Source organism: Erithacus rubecula (assembly GCF_903797595.1).
Source record: "Erithacus rubecula genome assembly, contig: scaffold_592_arrow_ctg1, whole genome shotgun sequence".
NCBI classification, from domain to species: domain Eukaryota; kingdom Metazoa; phylum Chordata; class Aves; order Passeriformes; family Muscicapidae; genus Erithacus; species Erithacus rubecula.
Genome location: NW_027635746.1, coordinates 41,349 through 59,748, shown reverse-complemented (window position 1 = coordinate 59,748; position 18,400 = coordinate 41,349). Strand labels below are relative to the sequence as shown.

The following is an 18,400-nucleotide window of genomic DNA, read 5'->3' as shown; positions in this document are numbered from 1 at the left end:
ATCCTGTATCACCTGGACACAATAAACAGAATTTTAAATGATAAATTCCTGTATCACCTAGACACAATAAATAGAATTTTAAACATTAAAATCCTGTATCACCTAGACACAATAAACAGAATTTTAAACAATAAGTTCCTGTATCACCTAGACACAATAAACAGAATTTTAAACAGTAAAATCCTGTATCACCTAGACACAATAAACAGACTGTTCCAGAGCCATGAGATCCCTCATTCACCCTTCCCTCTCTTACCCCAGGCCATGCCCACGCTGATCGAGCTGATGAAGGACCCCAGTGTGGTGGTGAGGGACACGACGGCCTGGACCGTGGGCAGGATCTGTGAGATGCTGCCCGAGGCCGCCATCAACGACATTTACCTGGCGCCATTGCTGCAGTGCCTGATGGAGGGGCTGAGCGCCGAGCCCAGGGTGGCCACCAACGTCTGCTGGGTGAGGAGCCCTCAGGAGTTACTGGGGGAATGGTTCTGTAAGGGTTGGGTTCTCCTCAGTTGGGTTTCTTGTATGTGATTGTGGTGGGAGTTCAGCCCCGAGCCCAGGGTGGCCACCAATGTCTGCTGGGTGAGGAGCCCTCAGGAACTGGGGAAATGGGGGTTCTGCAAGGGTTGGGCTGTTTGTGTGTGTGGGATTGTGCTGGGAGTTCAACACCGAGCCCAGGGTGGCCACCAATGTCTGCTGGGTGAGGAGCCCCAGGAATTATTGGGGAAATTGGGGGTTCTGCAAAGGTTGGGCTGTTTGTGTGGGATTGTGGTGGGAGTTCAGCCCCGAGCCCAGGGTGGTCACCAACGTCTGCTGGGTGAGGAGCCCTCAGGAACTGGGGAAATGGGGGTTCTCTAAGGGTTGGGTTCTCCTCAGTTGGGTTTCTTGTATGTGATTGTGGTGGGAGTTCAACACCAAGCCCAGGGTGACCACCAATGTCTGCTGGGTGAGGAGCCCTCAGGAACTGGGGAAATGGGGGTTCTGTAAGGGTTGGGTTGTTTGTGTGTGTGATTGTGGTGGGAGTTCAGCCCCGAGCCCAGGGTGGCCACCAATGTCTGCTGGGTGAGGAGCCCCAGGAATTATTGGGGAATTGGGGGTTCTCTAAGGGTTGGGTTGTCCTCAGTTGGGCTGTTTGTGTGTGGCTGTGCTGGGAGTTCAGCTCCGGGTGAGGAGCCCCCCAAGCCCCCAGGAATTATTGGGGAAATTGGGGTTTTGCAAGGGTTGGGCTGTCCTGAGTTGGGTTTTTTGTGTGTGGGTGTGCTGGGAATTCAGCAGCAAGCCCAGGGTGGCCACCAACGTCTGCTGGGTGAGGAGCCCCAGGAATTACTGGGGAAATGGGGGTTCTGCAAGGGTTGGGTTCTCCTCAGTTGGGTTTTTTGTGTGTGGGTGCTGGGAGTTCAGTGCTGGGTGAGGAGCCCTCAGGAACTGGGGAAATGGGGGTTCTCTAAGGGTTGGGTTGTCCTCAGTTGGGTTTTTTGTGTGTGTGGTTGTGCTGGGAGTTCAGCCCCGCTCCAGGTACTTTGTTCACGTGTCTGGGATTTTTTCATCTCCCTCATTTTTTCCTTGAATCTCCCCCAGTTTCCGCCCTTGAATCTCGCCCATTTTTCCCCTCACATTCTCCTTCACATCTCTCCCATTTCCCCTCATGTTTCTCCCATTTTCCTTCACATCTCCCCCATTTTTTCCTTGAATCTCCCTCAGTTTCCACCCTCAAATCTCAAGTTTCTGCCCTTGAATCTCCCCCTTTTTTCCCCTCACGTTTTCCCCATTTTCCCTCATGTTTCTCCCATTTCCCCTCACGTTTCTCCCATTTTCCCTCATGTTTCTCCCATTTCCCCTCACATTTTCCCCATTTTCCTTCATGTTTCTCCCATTTCCCCTCACATTTCTCCCATTTTCCCTCATGTTTCTCCCATTTCCCCTCACATTTCTCCCATTTTCCCCTCACATTTCTCCCATTTTCCTTCACATCTACCCCATTTTTCAAGTATTTTAAAGCTCCTCTCCCCCACCTATATCACAGTTAAACTGCTCTGGAATTGTTCATCTTCCACTCTTTTTCTACTTTGGATTTTTTTTTATGTTTTCTTTTCTTTTTTGGCGATTTATTTTTTGATTGGTTTATTTGGAGGGGAGCTTTTATTTTGTTTTTGTGCCGAGTATTTTTGTGGGGTTTTTTTTTAGTTTTTTTTTTTAACTTTTTAAATTTTGGTATGAAAACTACTGGAATGTGAATTTCTAGAGCTGTGAGGGTGGAAAACCAATGGATATTTTGTGTTTCAGGCTTTCTCCAGCCTTGCTGAAGCTGCCTATGAAGCTGCAGATGTGGCTGATGATCAGGAAGAACCAGCAACTTATTGCTTATCCTCCTCCTTTGAACTGATAGTGCAGAAACTGCTGGAGACTGCAGACAGGTAAAAAACTTTTTTTTTTATTATTTTCCAATCCACATTCTCAGGCTTTTCTGGTGTTAGATTAAAACGTGCCTTTATTTGGTATAAAAAAAACCCCAGAGGAATAGAGGATGCAAATCCCAGGAAAACTGCTCTTCCCACTGAATAATTTTTCATAATTTTGTTCATATCTGGTTTTAGGAAGTGCAGGAATATCCCTTTCCCATTTTCCTTTTAATTTCTCATCCATATTTCTCCCTCACATCTCCCTCCATTTTTCCCCTCACATTTCCACCATTTTCCCCTCACATTTCTCCCATTTTCACCTCACATTTCTCCCATTTTCCCCTCACATTTCCCCCCTTTTCCCCTCACATTTCCCCCCCTTTTCCCCTCACATTTCTCCCCATTTTCCCCTCACATTCCCCCCATTTTCCCCTCACATTTCCCCCCATTTTCCCCTCACATTTCCACCATTTTCCCCTCACATTTCTCCCATTTTCACCTCACATTTCCCCCATTTTCCCCTCACATTTCTTCCATTTTCACCTCACATTTCCCCCATTTTCCCCTCACATTTCCCCCATTTTCCCCTCACATTTCTCCCATTTTCCCCTCACATTTCTCCCATTTTCCCCTCACATTTCTCCCATTTTCCCCTCACATTTCCACCATTTTCCCCTCACATTTCTCCCATTTTCACCTCACATTTCCCCCATTTTCCCCTCACATTTCTTCCATTTTCACCTCACATTTCCCCCATTTTCCCCTCACATTTCTCCCATTTTCACCTCACATTTCTCCCATTTTCCCCTCACATTTCCACCATTTTCACCTCACATTTCTTCCATTTTCCCCTCACATTTCTCCCATTTTCACCTCACATTTCCCCCATTTTCCCCTCACATTTCTCCCATTTTCCCCTCACATTTCCACCATTTTCCCCTCACATTTCTCCCATTTTCACCTCACATTTCCACCATTTTCCCCTCACATTTCTCCCATTTTCACCTCACATTTCCCCCATTTTCCCCTCACATTTCTCCCATTTTCCCCTCACATTTCTCCCATTTTCCTCTCCCATTTTCCCCTCACATTTCTCCCATTTTCGCCTCACATTTCCCCCATTTTCACCTCACATTTCTTCCATTTTCCCCTCACATTTCTCCCATTTTCCCCTCACATTTCTCCCATTTTCCTCTCCCATTTTCACCTCAAATCTCCAAGTTTAACTCCACACTTTTAAGGCTTTGCCCTTTTTGTGCAATCACAAGACTCAGCCCCTTTGGCTCCAGTGCCCCAGGATAATCAGGAATTGCAGCAGGACATGATCAGGGATCCCTGTTTGTTCCTTTTCCTGATTATTTTTGTGCAGCTCCAGGTGCTCCCAAAAGAGCCAGGGACCAACTTAATCTCCAATTCCCATCCTAGCTAAAACAGAAAATAGATGAGGCAAAATATTTTGCTCTCTGATGCAGAAATAGAAAGCTAAAACTCAAATTTTATGGTGGTTTGAAGGTCACATAAATGTGACAGCTCCAGGTTCAGTCCCTGGATCAGCTCCATGCACTGATGGAGCCTTTTTGCTGCTGATTCCTCTTAAAAATCTTGTCCCAGTTCAAAATTTAAACTCTTTCCCTGTCACCATTTACATCCAGCCAGGAGAGGAGTGTCTGGCTGGAGGCTCTGGAGCCCATCAATCATCTCAGGTGCCTTAATTTCAAATTTCACACCCTCAGAGGTGTCTGGGGAGGGGCTCTCAAGTGCTGCTCACCTGATACCAACTCCAAGGCTCCTTCTGTCCTGAAAATCATTTTAAAAACTGAAAAACCACTAAAAAGAAATGTGCCAGAAGTGATTTCACAAATTCCCTTTATTTCAAGGCTTTTCAAGTGGCTCCTGCTTGTCACAGCACTCAAATGGAGCTGTTGCTGGTTTACTAAAATTAAAAAAAAATCTGTTTCCAAGCATTGGGAGCTGCAAATCTTCCTCCTTCTGTTGCAGACCTGATGGACACCAGAATAACTTGAGGAGTTCTGCCTATGAATCCCTGATGGAAATAGTGAAAAACAGTGCCAAGGATTGTTATCCTGCTGTCCAAAAAACCACTCTGGTCATCATGGAGAGGCTCCAGCAAGTGCTGCAGATGGAGGTGGGTAAATCCTGATTTAAAACAGGGAATTTGTGGCTGCTCTAGCCCCTGGGAGTGTCCAAATCCAGGGATGGTGGGAGGGAATGGATGGGATTTAAGGTCCCAAACCACTCAGGGATTCTATATTCAGCTTCTTCACAGCCCCTGTGCTCTGAAATCTGAAAAGAACAAATATTTAAAGTACAACCTGGAGCTGCCAGGATCCCAGGCAGAATCTTCACACTCAGGGTTTTGTTCTTGTTTCAGTCTCACATCCAGAGCACCTCTGACAGAATCCAGTTCAACGATCTCCAGTCCCTTCTCTGTGCTACTCTCCAGGTAAATTCCTCTCTCCTGGTTTTGTCATGGGAGTAAAATGATTTTTGAGGTGTTTTTGTGCCCTTAAAGCTACAAGCTCAGCTGCTGGTGCTGAGGATTGAATGAAAAAAGTGGATTTTGAGTCCCAGCTGACACGTGGGAGGTGATGCAAGGTTCAGAAGTCTCTAAGTTGTGCTCTAGTGACAAAATTCAGGGTATTATGACTCAAAGGTTTGGGGATTCTATAAAAGATTGTCTGTGCTGTCAGGTTGGTTCTTGGGTTGGCTGCAGCCTCAACAATCCCACAGACAACAACAACAAACAAAAAAAAAATAAAAAATTTGCCTCACAGCTTTGATTCTTTCATCTGCCTCTCGTGCTTGGTGCTCCTGATCCAAATGGCACCAATTAAAATGTTCTGAGTGTCCTCAGAATTCTCAATTAAACATCTGCTAATGAGCAGGAGTCATCAGTGCAGTGCTTACTGCTGCAAACACAACTCCAAAAAAGGGATTTTTCCCCCAAAAATCAGCTTAGAGCAACCCAGGTGGTCTCCAGGTTGATGTGAAAAATCCTTCATTTCATCCTCAAAAGCTTTGTGGTTGTTCTGATTCTCCAGTTTAAGGAGATTTAATTTATTTTTTTATTTTTTTTAATGATGGGAAATGGGAATAATCTGTCTTTAGGAAGAGTTTTAATGGGGAATTTTCACCCTGGAATTTCACAGGGTGGGCACTGAGCTTTACCTGAATTTTTTGTTGTTTTGCTGGAAATACAATTATGAACATCCAGCAGAGAAAAAACATTTGTTAATATTTAAAATTAAGTGAGAATATCCCATCCCTGGAAGGAACAACTTGGTTTAGTGGAATGTGTTCCTGCCCATGGAATTTGGGGATTTTTAAACTCCCTTTCCACCAAAACCATCCTGTAATTCCATAAATTAAATCTTAATTATATAAACAGCCAAAGTCCATCTTCATGGAGTAAAAAATTAAACTTTAAATCATTACTTTCCTTTGGAAATCAAGGATTTTTTTATTTTCCTGGGAATTGTTGTATTTTAACCACTTCAAGCATTTCTAAACTTTATTTCAGAACCAAACTCAGTTTCAGCTGCGACAGACAAAAAAAAAAAAAAATTCATTATTATGGTTTTTTTTAATAGGCTAAATTTGGGCTGGTCACATTTAATTCCAGCTTACAAATGGCAAAGCTTTGAGAACAGCCCATGCAGCAGGAAAGGGAAATTCAGCTGGAAAATCTGAATGCAGCCAAATGAACGGGACTTTGCAGCCACAAAAGCAGATTTTTATTTTTTTGGCAGCAAAAAGATACAAACAAGCAACTCTTTCATCCTTATCACAGCACCCAGAGCTGTCGAAATGCTGTATCTGTTGCATGATTCCTGATTTTTGCCCATTTTCTGTGATTTTTCTCTCCAAAAATGCAGCACCCAGGAGTGTTTATGGGAATGCTTTATCTGTAGGATGATTTTTGCCCATTTTCCATGATTTTTCCCTCAGAATGTGCCACTCCCAAGGCTGTGGGAATGCTTTATCTGTAGGGTAATTGCTGATTTTTGCCCATTTTTTCATTATTTTTCCCTCAGAAGTTGCAGCTCTCAGGAGTGTTTATGGGAACACTTAACCTATAGGATAATCAGAGAATTTTTCCCATTTTCCATCATTTTTCCCTCAGAAGTTGCAACACCCAGGGGCCTGTAGGGGAACACTTTACTCATCAGATCATTGCTGATTTTTGCCCATTTTCCACAATTTTTCCCTCAGAAATTTCAACACCTAGAGATGTAGAAACCCTTTACCTGTCAGATGATTCCTGATTTTTGCCCATTTTCCACAATTTTTCCCTCAGAACGTGCTGAGAAAGGTGCAGCACCAAGCGGTGTGAGAATTCTAGGACAAATAGTGATTTTTACCCATTTTCCATTATTTTCCCATCAGAACTTACAGCACCCAGAGCTGTAGGAACCCTTTACCTGTCAGATGATTCCTGATTTTTGCCCATTTTCCACAATTTTTCCCTCAGAACGTGCTGAGAAAGGTGCACCCAGTAGTCTGTATGGGAAACACTTTACCCATCAGATCATTGCTGATTTTTGCCCATTTTCCACAATTTTTCCCTCAGAACTTGCTGAGAAAGGTGCAGCACCCAGGGGCCTGTATGGGAGCACTTTACCCATCAGATCATTACTGATTTTTGCCCATTTTCCATAATTTTCCCCTTAGAACTTACAGCACCCAGAGATGTAGAAACCCTTTACCTGTCAGATGATTCCTGATTTTTGCCCATTTTCCACAATTTTTCCCTCAGAACGTGCTGAGAAAGGTGCAGCACCAAGCGGTGTGAGAATTCTAGGACAAATAGTGATTTTACCCATTTTCCATTATTTTCCCCTCAGAACTTACAGCACCCAGAGCTGTAGGAACCCTTTACCTGTCAGATAATTCCTGATTTTTGCCCATTTTCCACAATTTTTCCCTCAGAACATGCTGAGAAAGGTGCACCCAGTGGTCTGTATGGGGAACACTTTACCCATCAGATCATTGCTGATTTTTCCCCATTTTCCACAATTTTCCCCTCAGAAATTTCAGCACCCAGACCTGTAGGAACCCTTTACCTGTCAGATGATTCCTGATTTTTGCCCATTTTCCACAATTTTTCCCTCAGAACGTGCTGAGGAAGGTGCAGCACCAGGACGCGCTGCAGATCTCGGACGTGGTGATGGCGTCGCTGCTCAGAATGTTCCAGAGCACGGCCGGCTCCGGGGGCGTGCAGGAGGACGCCCTCATGGCCGTCAGCACCCTGGTGGAAGGTCAGCAATGGGCTGGGAACAACTTGGATCTGAGAATTTTGGGCAAAATTAGGGAAAAATGTCATTTTGTGGGTAAGTGGTGCAGGGAAATGGGGGGGTGATTTATCCCTGGAAGTGTCCGAGGCTGGAGCAGCCTGGGATAGTGAAAAGTGTCACTTTAAGGTCCTTTTCAATCCAAAAAATCCTGAAATTCTAAAATCTAAACCCCCTTGGAACATGGAATTTTGGGGTTTTGTATTTTTCTTCTTATTTAAAAAAAAAAATGTGGATAAGACAGTGTTCACATGCCTGAGGTGTTCTAGGCCAGGTTGGAGCTTGGGGCAACCTGGAATAATGGAAAGTGTCACTTTAAGGTCCCTTTCAACCCAAAAAATCCTGGAATTATGAAATCTAAACCACCTCAGAGCATGGAATTGTCATCTACTGTATTTTCTTATTTTCAATAAGAATTGGAGAATTTATCCAGTCCAGGATAACCTGGGTAATTTCACTATTCTAATTTGTGGAGAGGTTTTTTTTTTTACTGGATTTAGGTAGAATTTGAGGGATAACTGATTCGCTCTTTATGGCAAATGCCACAAATTGAGATTTTTCCTTATTTTCCCAGTCCTGGGTGGAGAATTCCTGAAGTACATGGATGCCTTCAAACCTTTCCTTGGGATTGGGCTGAAAAACTATGCTGAGTACCAGGTATGGATCCAAGCTCTCCCTTCATCCAGGAAAATTGGGGCTGCCCCATCCCTGGAATTTTCCAGGATGATTTTTGGGATAATGAAAAATGTCCCTGCCCATCCAGTGGCATCACTTCCAACCCAGGATTTTAAAATCCAGGATTCCATAATCCCAGGATTCTAAAATCCAAACCACCTTGGAACATGGAATTTTGCTTTCTTGTGTTTTCTTTGTTGCTTCCAAGGAAAAGTTGGGGATAAGGCAGCAAATTCCCCTTGGAATGTCAAATTCTGGTGCCCTCCAGGGGAATTTGGAGGGATTTTTACAGCCCAAATCCTGGCTGGGATTTTCCCTGGGAATATTCAAATCCTGGCTGGGGTTTCCCCTTGGAATATCAAATCCTGGTGGTCTCTATGAGGTGTAAATGTGGAATTTTGTGGTGTTTTTCCCCAAATCCTGGCTGAGATTTTCCTATGGATACTCTGAGATTTGGAGATTTTTTTTCCAGCCCCAAGGGTGACCCCAAATCCCCAGGGATGACCCCAAATCCCCCAGGCATGACCCCAAATCCCCCAGGGATGACCCCAAACCCCCCAGGGATGACCCCAAACCCCCCAGAGATCACCCCAAACCCCCCAGGGATCACCCCAAACCCCCCAGCCATGACCCCAAACCCCCCAGGGATGACCCAAACCCCCCAGGCATGACCCCAAACCCCCCAGAGATCACCCCAAACCCCCCAGGGATCACCCCAAACCCCCCAGAGATGACCCCAAACCCCCCAGCCATGACCCCAACCCCCCCATGGATGACCCCCCACCCCAGTCATGACCCCCACCCCCCCATGGATGACCCCCAACCCCCCCATGGATGACCCCAACCCCCCCATGGATGACCCCAAACCCCCCAGGGATCACCCCAAACCCCAGTCCTGACCCCCCACCCCAGTCCTGACCCCCCACCCCAGTCATGACCCCCACCCCCCCATGGATGACCCCCCACCCCAGTCCTGACCCCCCACCCCAGCCATGACCCCCCACCCCAGTCATGACCCCCGCCCCCCCATGGATGACCCCCCCCCCCAGTCCTGACCCCAAATCCCCCAGGGATGACCCCAACCCCCCCAGGCATGACCCCAATCCCCCAGAGATTACCCCAACCCCCCCATGGATGACCCCCCACCCCAGTCCTGACCCCCCACCCCAGTCCTGACCCCCCACCCCAGTCCTGACCCCCACCCCCCCAGTCCTGACCCCCCACCCCCGTCCTGCCCCCCACCCCCGTCCTGACCCCCGCCCTGTTGCAGGTCTGCCTGTCAGCAGTGGGGCTGGTGGGGGACCTGTGCCGAGCCCTGCAGTCCAACATCCTCCCCTTCTGTGACGAGGTGATGCAGCTGCTGCTGGAGAACCTGGGGGTGAGTGGGAGATCCTGGGAGAAGCCTGGGGAAGGTGGGAGGAACCCACCAGGAATGGCTGAGCAGCAGCCAGGAGGGGTTTGCTGGGGACAGGGTTTGGCTTCTCTTGATCAGCTCCCTGGGGTAATTAATAATTAATTAATTCCTGAATTCCTTCCTGTCTCACATTCTCTCTCTCCCTCCCTTCCTGAATTGCTTCCTTCCTGAATCTATTCCCAAATTCCTTCCTTCCTGAATTCCTGAATCCTTTCCTGAATTCCTGAATCCCTTTCTGAATTCCTGAATCCTTTCCTGAATTTCTGAATCCATTTCTGAATTCCTTCCTTCCTTCCTGAATCCTTTCCAGAATTCCTGAATCCCTTCCTGAATTCCTTCCTTCCTGAATCTATTCCCAAATTCCTTCCTTCCTGAATTCCTGAATCCTTTCCTGAATTCCTGAATCCCTTCCTGAATTCCTGAATCTATTTCTGAATTCCTTCCTGAGTCCCTTCCTGAATTCTTGAATTAATTCCTTTCTGAATTCCTCCTGAATTCCTTCCTCTCTCCCCCCCTCTCTCTCTCTCCCCCTCCTTTTCTGAATTCCTGAATTCCTCCCAAATTCCTTCCTTGAAGGAAGAAGAGAGGGAAAAAACACAATATTTGGGTTGTAGGGAATAGAAAAATCCACTTGTCCAGCGAGTTTCATGATTAAAAAAAATTCAAAGAAGTAAAGACAAGAATAAAAAGAAATTAATTTTTTTTAAAGTGCTGTGAATTTGGAGCAGAGATCTGACTCAGATTGTAGCAGAATTCCTTCTGAATTCCTTTATTCCTTCTGAATCCCCCCCTCTGTTCCTCCTCTCCCACATTCCTGAGACATTTCACAACTGCAGAAACATTCCAAAATACCCTCCACAAACCCCTTGATGTTCCCTCTTTCCCTTTCCCCCTTTCCCACACTGATCCAGAACCCTTTTTGAGATTTATTTTGTATTTTTTTCCCCAGAATGAGAACGTGCACAGGTCAGTGAAGCCACAGATCCTCTCGGTGTTCGGGGACATCGCCCTGGCCATTGGGGGCGAGTTCAAGAAGTACCTGGACGTGGTGCTCAACACCCTGCAGCAGGCATCCCAGGCCCAGGTGGACAAGGTGAGCTGTCCCCAAGCCCAGGGGACATTCCCAGCACAGCCTGGCCAGAGCAGAGTTCACAAAGTGAGGGTTCATTCAAATCCTTCAGAGGATTCACCTTGGGCAGTGCAAGAGCTTGGCCATGGTTACAGCCAAGATGGATCCAAGATGGACTCAGAGTCACAAATTCTCACATTTTTATAGATTTCGGTCCATTTCCATATTTGGGTTAATTTTCCAGCTCCATCCTCCCAGATTCTCTCCTCAGTTCTCTTTGCACTTTTTGGGGCTGAAGCTGCAGCAGTGTCCTTGTTCTGTGGTTACACAGAAGATGGATCTAAGATGGACTCAGAGTCACAAAATCTCACATTTTTATAAATTTTGGTCCATTTAGATATTGGGGTTATGTGTTTAATTCCAACTTCTGCAGTCCATCCTCCCAGATTCTCTCCTCACTTCTGTTGTTTGCACTTTTTGGAGCTGAAGCTGCATCTGAATTCCCTTTTCCCTCCTTAATTCCTTGATTTTTTTTTCCCTTAATCCCCTGAATTCTCTTTTTTCCCCTTAATCCCTTGAACTCCTTTCCCCCCCTTCCTTAATTCCTTATTTCTGGGGACTGAAAAATTATTTTGCTCAACTAAACTATGAGGACAACTTACCAATAACAAAAATAGTTTTCCTCAACTAAACTATGAGGACAACTTGCTAATAACAGTTCATATGAAATTCAGAGCTATATCCCAACGCAGTAAAAAATCTGGAAGCAGAATTTCAAAATATTTTTGCATCTCTGTGTCCCTGCCCAGTCTGACTACGACATGGTGGATTACCTGAACGAGCTGCGGGAGGGCTGCCTGGAGGCCTACACTGGGATCATCCAGGGGCTCAAGGGAGACCAGGAGAACGTGCACCGTGAGTGAGCCAGCCTGGGATCCTGGCCAGGCTGCTGGGGAGTCACCCTGACACTCAGATCCACAAATATCTGAGCAAAAATTCATCTGGGGTATTCACATCCCTGCCATGTACCCAGTGCCACATCCAGGGGCTCAGGGGACACCAGGAGAACGTGCACCGTGAGTGAGCCAGCCTGGGATCCTGGCCAGGCTGCTGGGGAATCACCCTGACACTCAGATCCACAAATATCTGATCAAAAATTCATCTGGGGTATTCATATCCCTGTCATGTACCCAGTGCCACATCCAGGGGCTCAGGGGACACCAGGAGAACGTGCACCGTGAGTGAGCCAGCCTGGGATCCTGGCCAGGCTGCTGGGGAGTCACCCTGACACTCAGATTGACAAATATCTGATCAAAAACTCATCTGGGGTATTCACATGGCTGTAATGTACCCCTGTGTTGTATCAACCTGATTCGAGGCACTTAACACCGAAATATTCCCAAATATCTGATAAAAACCTGGTTTGGGGCACTTAACATCATTCTAGGGGAGAAATATTCACAAATAGCTGAGCAAAAATTCATTTGGGATATTCACATCCCTATAATGTAACCCTGTGTTGTATCAACCTGATTTGGGGCATTTAACATCATTCTAGGGGAGAAATATTTACAAATATCTGAGCAAAAACTAATTTGGGGTATTCACATCATTCTAGGGGGAAAATATTTCCAAATAGCTGATAAAAAACTAATTTTGGGTATTCACATCCCTGTAATGTAACCCTGTGTTGTATCAACCTGATTCAGGGCACTTAACACAATTCTAGGGGAGAAATGTTAAAAAATATCTGATAAAAAACTCGTTTGGGGCATTCAACATCATTCTAGGGGGAAAATATTTCCAAATACCTGATAAAAAACTAATTTTGGGTATTCACATCCCTGTAATGTAACCCTGTGCTACATCAATCTGGTTTGGAGCACTTAAAACCATTCTAATGGTGAAATATTCCCAAATATCTGATAAAAAACTGATTTGGGGCACTCAACACCCTTCTAATAAAGAAATATTCCCAAATATCTGATAAAAAACTCATTTTTGGGGTATTCACATCCCTGCCTGTGCCACATCCACCTGGTTTTTGGGCATTTATAATCCTTCCAGGGGAGAAATATTCATAAATATCTGATTAAAACTTCCTTTAGTGGTTTCCACATCCCAGCTCCTTCCTTTAAAATCATCCAGTGTCACCTCCTAACCACATCCCCTTTTTTTTCCTCCTTATTCTCCTTAATTCCTTTTTTCCCCCTGAATTCCCTTTTTCCCCTGGTTTTTCCCTTAATTCCCTTTTTTCCCCTTAATCCCTGAGTTCCCTTTTTCCCCTTAATCCTCTGAATTCCCATTTTTTCTCCTGAATTCCCCTTTTTTCTCCTGAATTCCCTTTTTTCTCTTTGATTCCCATTTTTTCTCCTGAATTCCCATTTTTTCTCCTGAATTCCCTTTTTTCTCTTTGATTCCCCTTTTTTCTCCTGAATTCCCTTTTTTCTCTTTGATTCCCCTTTTTTCTCCTGAATTCCCATTTTTTTTCTCCTGAATTCCCTTTTTTCTCCTGAATTCCCTTTTTTCTCTTTGATTCCCCTTTTTTCCCTTAATTCCCTTTTTCCCCCTTAATCCCTGAACTCCCTTTTTCCCCTTAATCCCCTGAATTCCCATTTTTTCTCCTGAATTCCCCTTTTTTCTCCTGAATTCCCCTTTTTTCTCCTGAATTCCCTTTTTCCTTCCTAATTCCTTGGATCCCCTTTTTTCCTCTCAATTCCATTTTTCCTCCTTTTTATCCCTGAATTCCCTTTTCCCCCCCAATCTCCCAAATTCCCTTTTTTCCTGTTAATTCCTCATTCCCCCCCTTAATTCCCCTTTTTTCCTCCTGAAATTCCCTTTTATCCTTGAATTCCCTTCCCCCCTTTTTTCTCCTCATTCCCCCGATTCCCTTTTCCCTGTTAATTCCCTTTCCCCCCTTAATTCCCTGAATTCTTTTTCCCCTTAATTCCCATTTTTTTCCCCTTAACCCCCTAAATTCCTTTTTCCCCTTAACTCCCAGTACCTCATCCTGTGCCATTTCCAGGAATTCCCCCTGAACCTTTTGGGATTTTCATCATCCCCATCAAACAACACAAAAACAACACAAACCCTCAATGCAGCGAACACCAAAAAAAAAAACCCCAAAAAATCCCATCATCATCTCCCCCTCCCTCCCAGAGCAGCCACCCCAGGTGGGATCCAGGTTTTTTTGGGAACACAAAACATCCATCCCAAAATTTCCCAGCTCTGACCAAGCCTTTCCCCTGCAGCTGATGTGATGCTGGTGCAGCCCAGGGTGGAATTTATCCTGTCCTACATCGACCACATCGCGGGGGACGAGGATCACACGGACGGGGTGGTGGCCTGTGCTGCAGGACTCATAGGGTGAGGCCTTCCCCATCCCATTCCTGGAAAAAAAAATTAAAAATCCTGGGATCTGCCCTGATTTCCTGCCTGGATGAAGGTTTTAGGGTCAGTTTTGGGGTTGGAGTTTGGGTTTTTGGCTCCAGGTGTGAAGCGATTCTGCAGTTAAGGGATGAGGTGAGAAAGTCATCACAAAAAATCCCAGATTTAGGTATTTTCCAGGAGTTTAGAACCTAAAATTCCCCTCATCCTTAGGGAACAGAGGAAATTGGGTTGAAATTCTGAAATCTGCCCTTTTTTCCTGCCTGGAAGAAGTTTTTAGGGTCAGTTTTGGGGTTGGAGTTTGGAGTTTAGCTCCAGGTGTGAAGCGATTCTGCAGGTGAGAAAGTCGTCACAAAAAAATCCCAGATTTAAGGTTTTTCCAGTTTAGAATTAAAAAAAAAGTCTTTATCCTTAAGGAACAGAGAAAGAAAGGTTGAAATCCTGGGATCTGCCCTTTTTTTCCTGGCTGGAGGAAGGTTTTAGGGTCAGTTTTGGGGTTGGGCTTTGGGTTTTTGGCTTCAGGTGTGAAGCGATTCTGCAGGTGAGAAAGTCGTCACAAAAATCCCAGATTCAGGGTTTTTCTAGAAGTTCAGGAATAACAAAAGCTTCATCCTTAAGGAGATGAGGAAACCAGGTTGAAGTCCTGGGATCTGCCCTGATTTCCTGGCTGGAGGAAGTTTTTAGGGTCAGTTTTGGGGTTGGAGTTTGGGTTTTTGGCTCCAGGTGTGAAGCGATTCCGAAGGTGAGAAAGTCATCCCAAAAAAATCCCAGATTTAAGGTTTTTCCAGTTTAGAATTAAAAAAAAGTCCTTATCCTTAAGGAACAGAGAAAGAAAGGTTGAAATCCTGGGATCTGCCCTTTTTTTCCTGCCTGGAGGAAGTTTTTAGGGTCAGTTTTGGGGTTGGAGTTTGGGTTTTTGGCTCCAGGTGTGAAGCAATTCCGAAGGTGAGAAAATCATCACAAAAATCCCAGATTTAGGAATTTTCCAGGACTTTAGGAACAAAAACCCCTCATCCTTAAGCAACAAAAAAAACCCAGCTTGAAATATTTTCATTTTTTCCTGCTAAATTTAAGGAAAGCAATGAAGAAATCAACATTCAGACAACAATTTGATCACTTTAAAATCCCATTTTAAATCACCATTTTCCCAATCACAATTTCCCCAACATTTTTTATCCCTCACACCAATTTTTTTTTTTTTTTTTTTATATTTTCCAGGGATTTGTGTACAGCTTTTGGGAAGGATGTCCTGAAATTAGTAGAAGCCAGACCCATGATCCATGAACTTCTAACAGAAGGGAGGAGATCCAAGACGAACAAAACAAAAACTTTGGCCACCTGGGCCACAAAAGAGCTGAGAAAACTCAAGAACCAAGCTTGGTATGAGCTCATCCTAAAAAAAAAAATCAGGAAATTACCTCAGCAAAACCTGAGAAATCACCATCCCAAATTTCTCTTTTCTCCCAGGTTGTTTTCCATGAAAAAAAAAAAAGCCTCATTTGGGTTTTTTTTTTATTTTTATTTCAATCCTACAAAGTTGATTTTTTCCCCATTTTGTTTTTGATTCTGAGATTTGGGGTGTTGAGGGTGATTGAAGCCACACCTCCATATTTTTAAACACTTTCAGGTTTTTTTTTAATTCCCTTTTTTAATTCCTTTTTTCCCCCTGAATTCTCCTTAATCCCTTTAATTTCCTTTTTTTTCCCCTTTAATTCCCTTTCCCCCCCTTTTTTCTTCTCAATCCCCAAATTCCCTTTTTCCTGTTAATTCCCTTTTTTCCTCTTAATTCCTCTCAATTCCCTTTTCCCTCATTTTTATCCCTGAATTCCCTTTTTTCCCCTTTAATCCCCATTTTTCCCCTCAATTCCCTTTTCCACCTGAATTCTCTTTTTTCTCTGAATTCTTTCCCCTTGAATTCCCTTTTTTCCTGTTAATTCCCTTTTTTCCTCTTAATTCCCTTTTTTCCTCTTAATTCCTTGGATCTTCTTTTTTCTCTCAATTCCCTTTTCCCTCATTTTTATCCCTGAATTCCCTTTTTTCCCCTTTTATCCCCATTTTCCCTCTTAATCCCCATTTTCCCCCTCAATTCCCTTTTCCCCCTCAATTCCCTTTTCCCCCTCAATTCCCTTTTCCCCCTCAATTCCCTTTTTCCCCTCAATTCCCTTTTCCCCCTCAATTCTCTTTTTTTCTCTGAATTCCTTCCCCTTGAATTCCCTTTTTTCCTGTTAATTCCCTTTTTTCCTCTTAATTCCTTGGATCTTCTTTTTCCTCTCAATTCCCTTTTCCCTCATTTTTATCCCTGAATTCCCTTTTTTCCCCTTTAATTCCCTTTTTTCCCCTTTAATCTCCATTTTTCCCCTTAATTCCCTTTTCCCCCTGAATTCTCTTTTTTCTCTGAATTCTTTCCCCTTGAATTCCCTTTTTTCCTGTTAATTCCTTTAATCCTTTTAACTCTATTAAATCCTTTATTTTTTTCCCCCCTTCTCAACTCTCCAAATCCCATTTTTTTCCCCCCCTAAAAAAATTTTTTATTTTTCTTTTTTCCAGATCTTTACCATTGGGACGACACCTGAGGACCCCCACTGGATTAAAAAACCAACAACAACACCAAGAGAGAAAAAAAACAAAAAAAGGAAAAATCTCCAATCTCCTACAAAAACCCCCAAAAAAGCCCCGGGAGTGATGAGGACGAGTGAGGAATGTTTGGGAGTGAGAGGATGCTGAGGATGAGTGAGTGAGGCTCAGAACAAAAATCCCAAATTTTTGGCATCCAGGAGGGAATTCTATAATCCCCCCCCCCCTCAAAAAAAAATCCTAAAAAAAAGGGGGGAAAAAAAAAACCCCAAAATTCCCAAGAATGGCTGAGCTGGGAGGAGAAAAAGAGGGAAAAACGGGGAAAATTGGGATTCAAGTGGTGCTTTGTGAGGTTTTGGCTGCTAGAGAGAGAAAGGTGGGAAAAAAATGGGAATTTCCCAGAATTTTCCAAGATTTGGGAATTTCCTGGTGGTTGAGAATCTCTGGGATGAAGCAAAAAAAAAAAAAAAAATCCCAAAAGGAGAGAGAAAAGGAAATTCAAGAGGAGTGAGTGTGTGTGAGTGAGGTCATATCCACATTCTCAACTTCCCAAAAAAAAAAAAAAAAACAAAAAAAAAATTAGAAGTCATTGCAGTTTCTTGCTTTTTTTTTTTTTCCCAAAAACAAAAAAAAAAAAAAAAAAAAAAAAATTATTCCGGGAAAAAAAAAAAAAATTCAAAAAAAGACAAAAAAAAAAAATCTAAAATATACAAAATTTAAGGGTTCAACTGTTGCATTTCATGAGGTTCAGACAGTAAGAGATGAGGAAAAAAATAGTAGAAAAGAGGAAAAAAAAAAAATAAAAAATAAAAAAAAAAAATTTAAGGAAAGTCGCTTTTTTTAGGGATTTTATTTTTAGGGAATGCTGAATGTTCAGAGCTCTTGGCTTGTCCTGCTCAGCAACAAAAGCCTTTTCCTTCCTTAAAAATTCAACTGTGAATGTAGAAATGGGGAAAAAACACAATTTGGGCTTGCAGGGAATAGAAAAATCCATTTGTGCAGAGAGTTTCAGGCTTGAAAAATTCCAAAAAAAATCTAAAAAATAGTTAAGAAAATGATAAAAAAGTGAATTTTTTTTTTTTTTTTTTAAGAAGTGCTGCGAGTTGGGAGATCTGATTGTAGCAGAATTTAAATTGTGCCAAAGAGTTACAAAAAAAAAAAAGGAAAAGTTTTAAAAAAAAAAATTCAGGTGATGTTTGGAGAGGAAATTGGATTTGTAAAAAATTGAAAAAAAAACCACGCAAAAAATGGGATTAAAACCAAATTTATTTGGGATTTTTTTTTTTTTTTTTGGTGTTTTTCGGATCAGGCTCGATGTGGTTTTGGGTCTCTTGCTGCACTTGGGAAAAAAAAAAAAAAAATAACCAAAACACCAGAAAAAAAAAAAAAAAAAAAAAAAAAAATAAAAAAAAAAAAAAAAAAGGAAAAAAAAGAAAAAAAGAAATTTATATAAAATATATAAATATATAACTTGAGTTGAGCTGACAACGCCGGCGCTTGTAAAAGGTTTCTATTTTTCCACTGCAGTTGAAGATGAATAAAATGGTGTCAAACATTCCCCAATATTTTC

General features: G+C 43.3%; 1 protein-coding gene across 1 annotated transcript; it reads left to right on the top strand.

Moving 5' to 3' along the window:
- The first annotated feature begins 252 nt into the window (after positions 1-252).
- KPNB1 (karyopherin subunit beta 1) lies at positions 253-17,203 on the top strand. The gene is made up of 12 exons (XM_079332886.1): positions 253-453; positions 2,284-2,414; positions 4,398-4,545; positions 4,792-4,863; positions 7,534-7,678; positions 8,286-8,368; positions 9,657-9,764; positions 10,750-10,893; positions 11,679-11,784; positions 14,121-14,235; positions 15,475-15,636; positions 16,804-17,203. Coding segments are annotated over exons 1-12 (1,404 nt in total). The 5' UTR covers positions 253-264; the 3' UTR covers positions 16,805-17,203.
- The last annotated feature ends 1,197 nt before the right edge of the window (positions 17,204-18,400 follow it).

Bases quoted from the DNA above. Each gene is read 5' to 3' on its own strand.
- KPNB1 (XM_079332886.1), top strand. From the start codon at position 265: ATGCCCACGCTGATCGAGCTGATGAAGGACCCCAGTGTGGTGGTGAGG. The intron at 2,415-4,397 runs GTAAAAAACTTT...CTTCTGTTGCAG, and splicing joins CTGCTGGAGACTGCAGACAG to ACCTGATGGACACCAGAATA. The intron at 4,864-7,533 runs GTAAATTCCTCT...TTTTTCCCTCAG, and splicing joins TTCTCTGTGCTACTCTCCAG to AACGTGCTGAGGAAGGTGCA.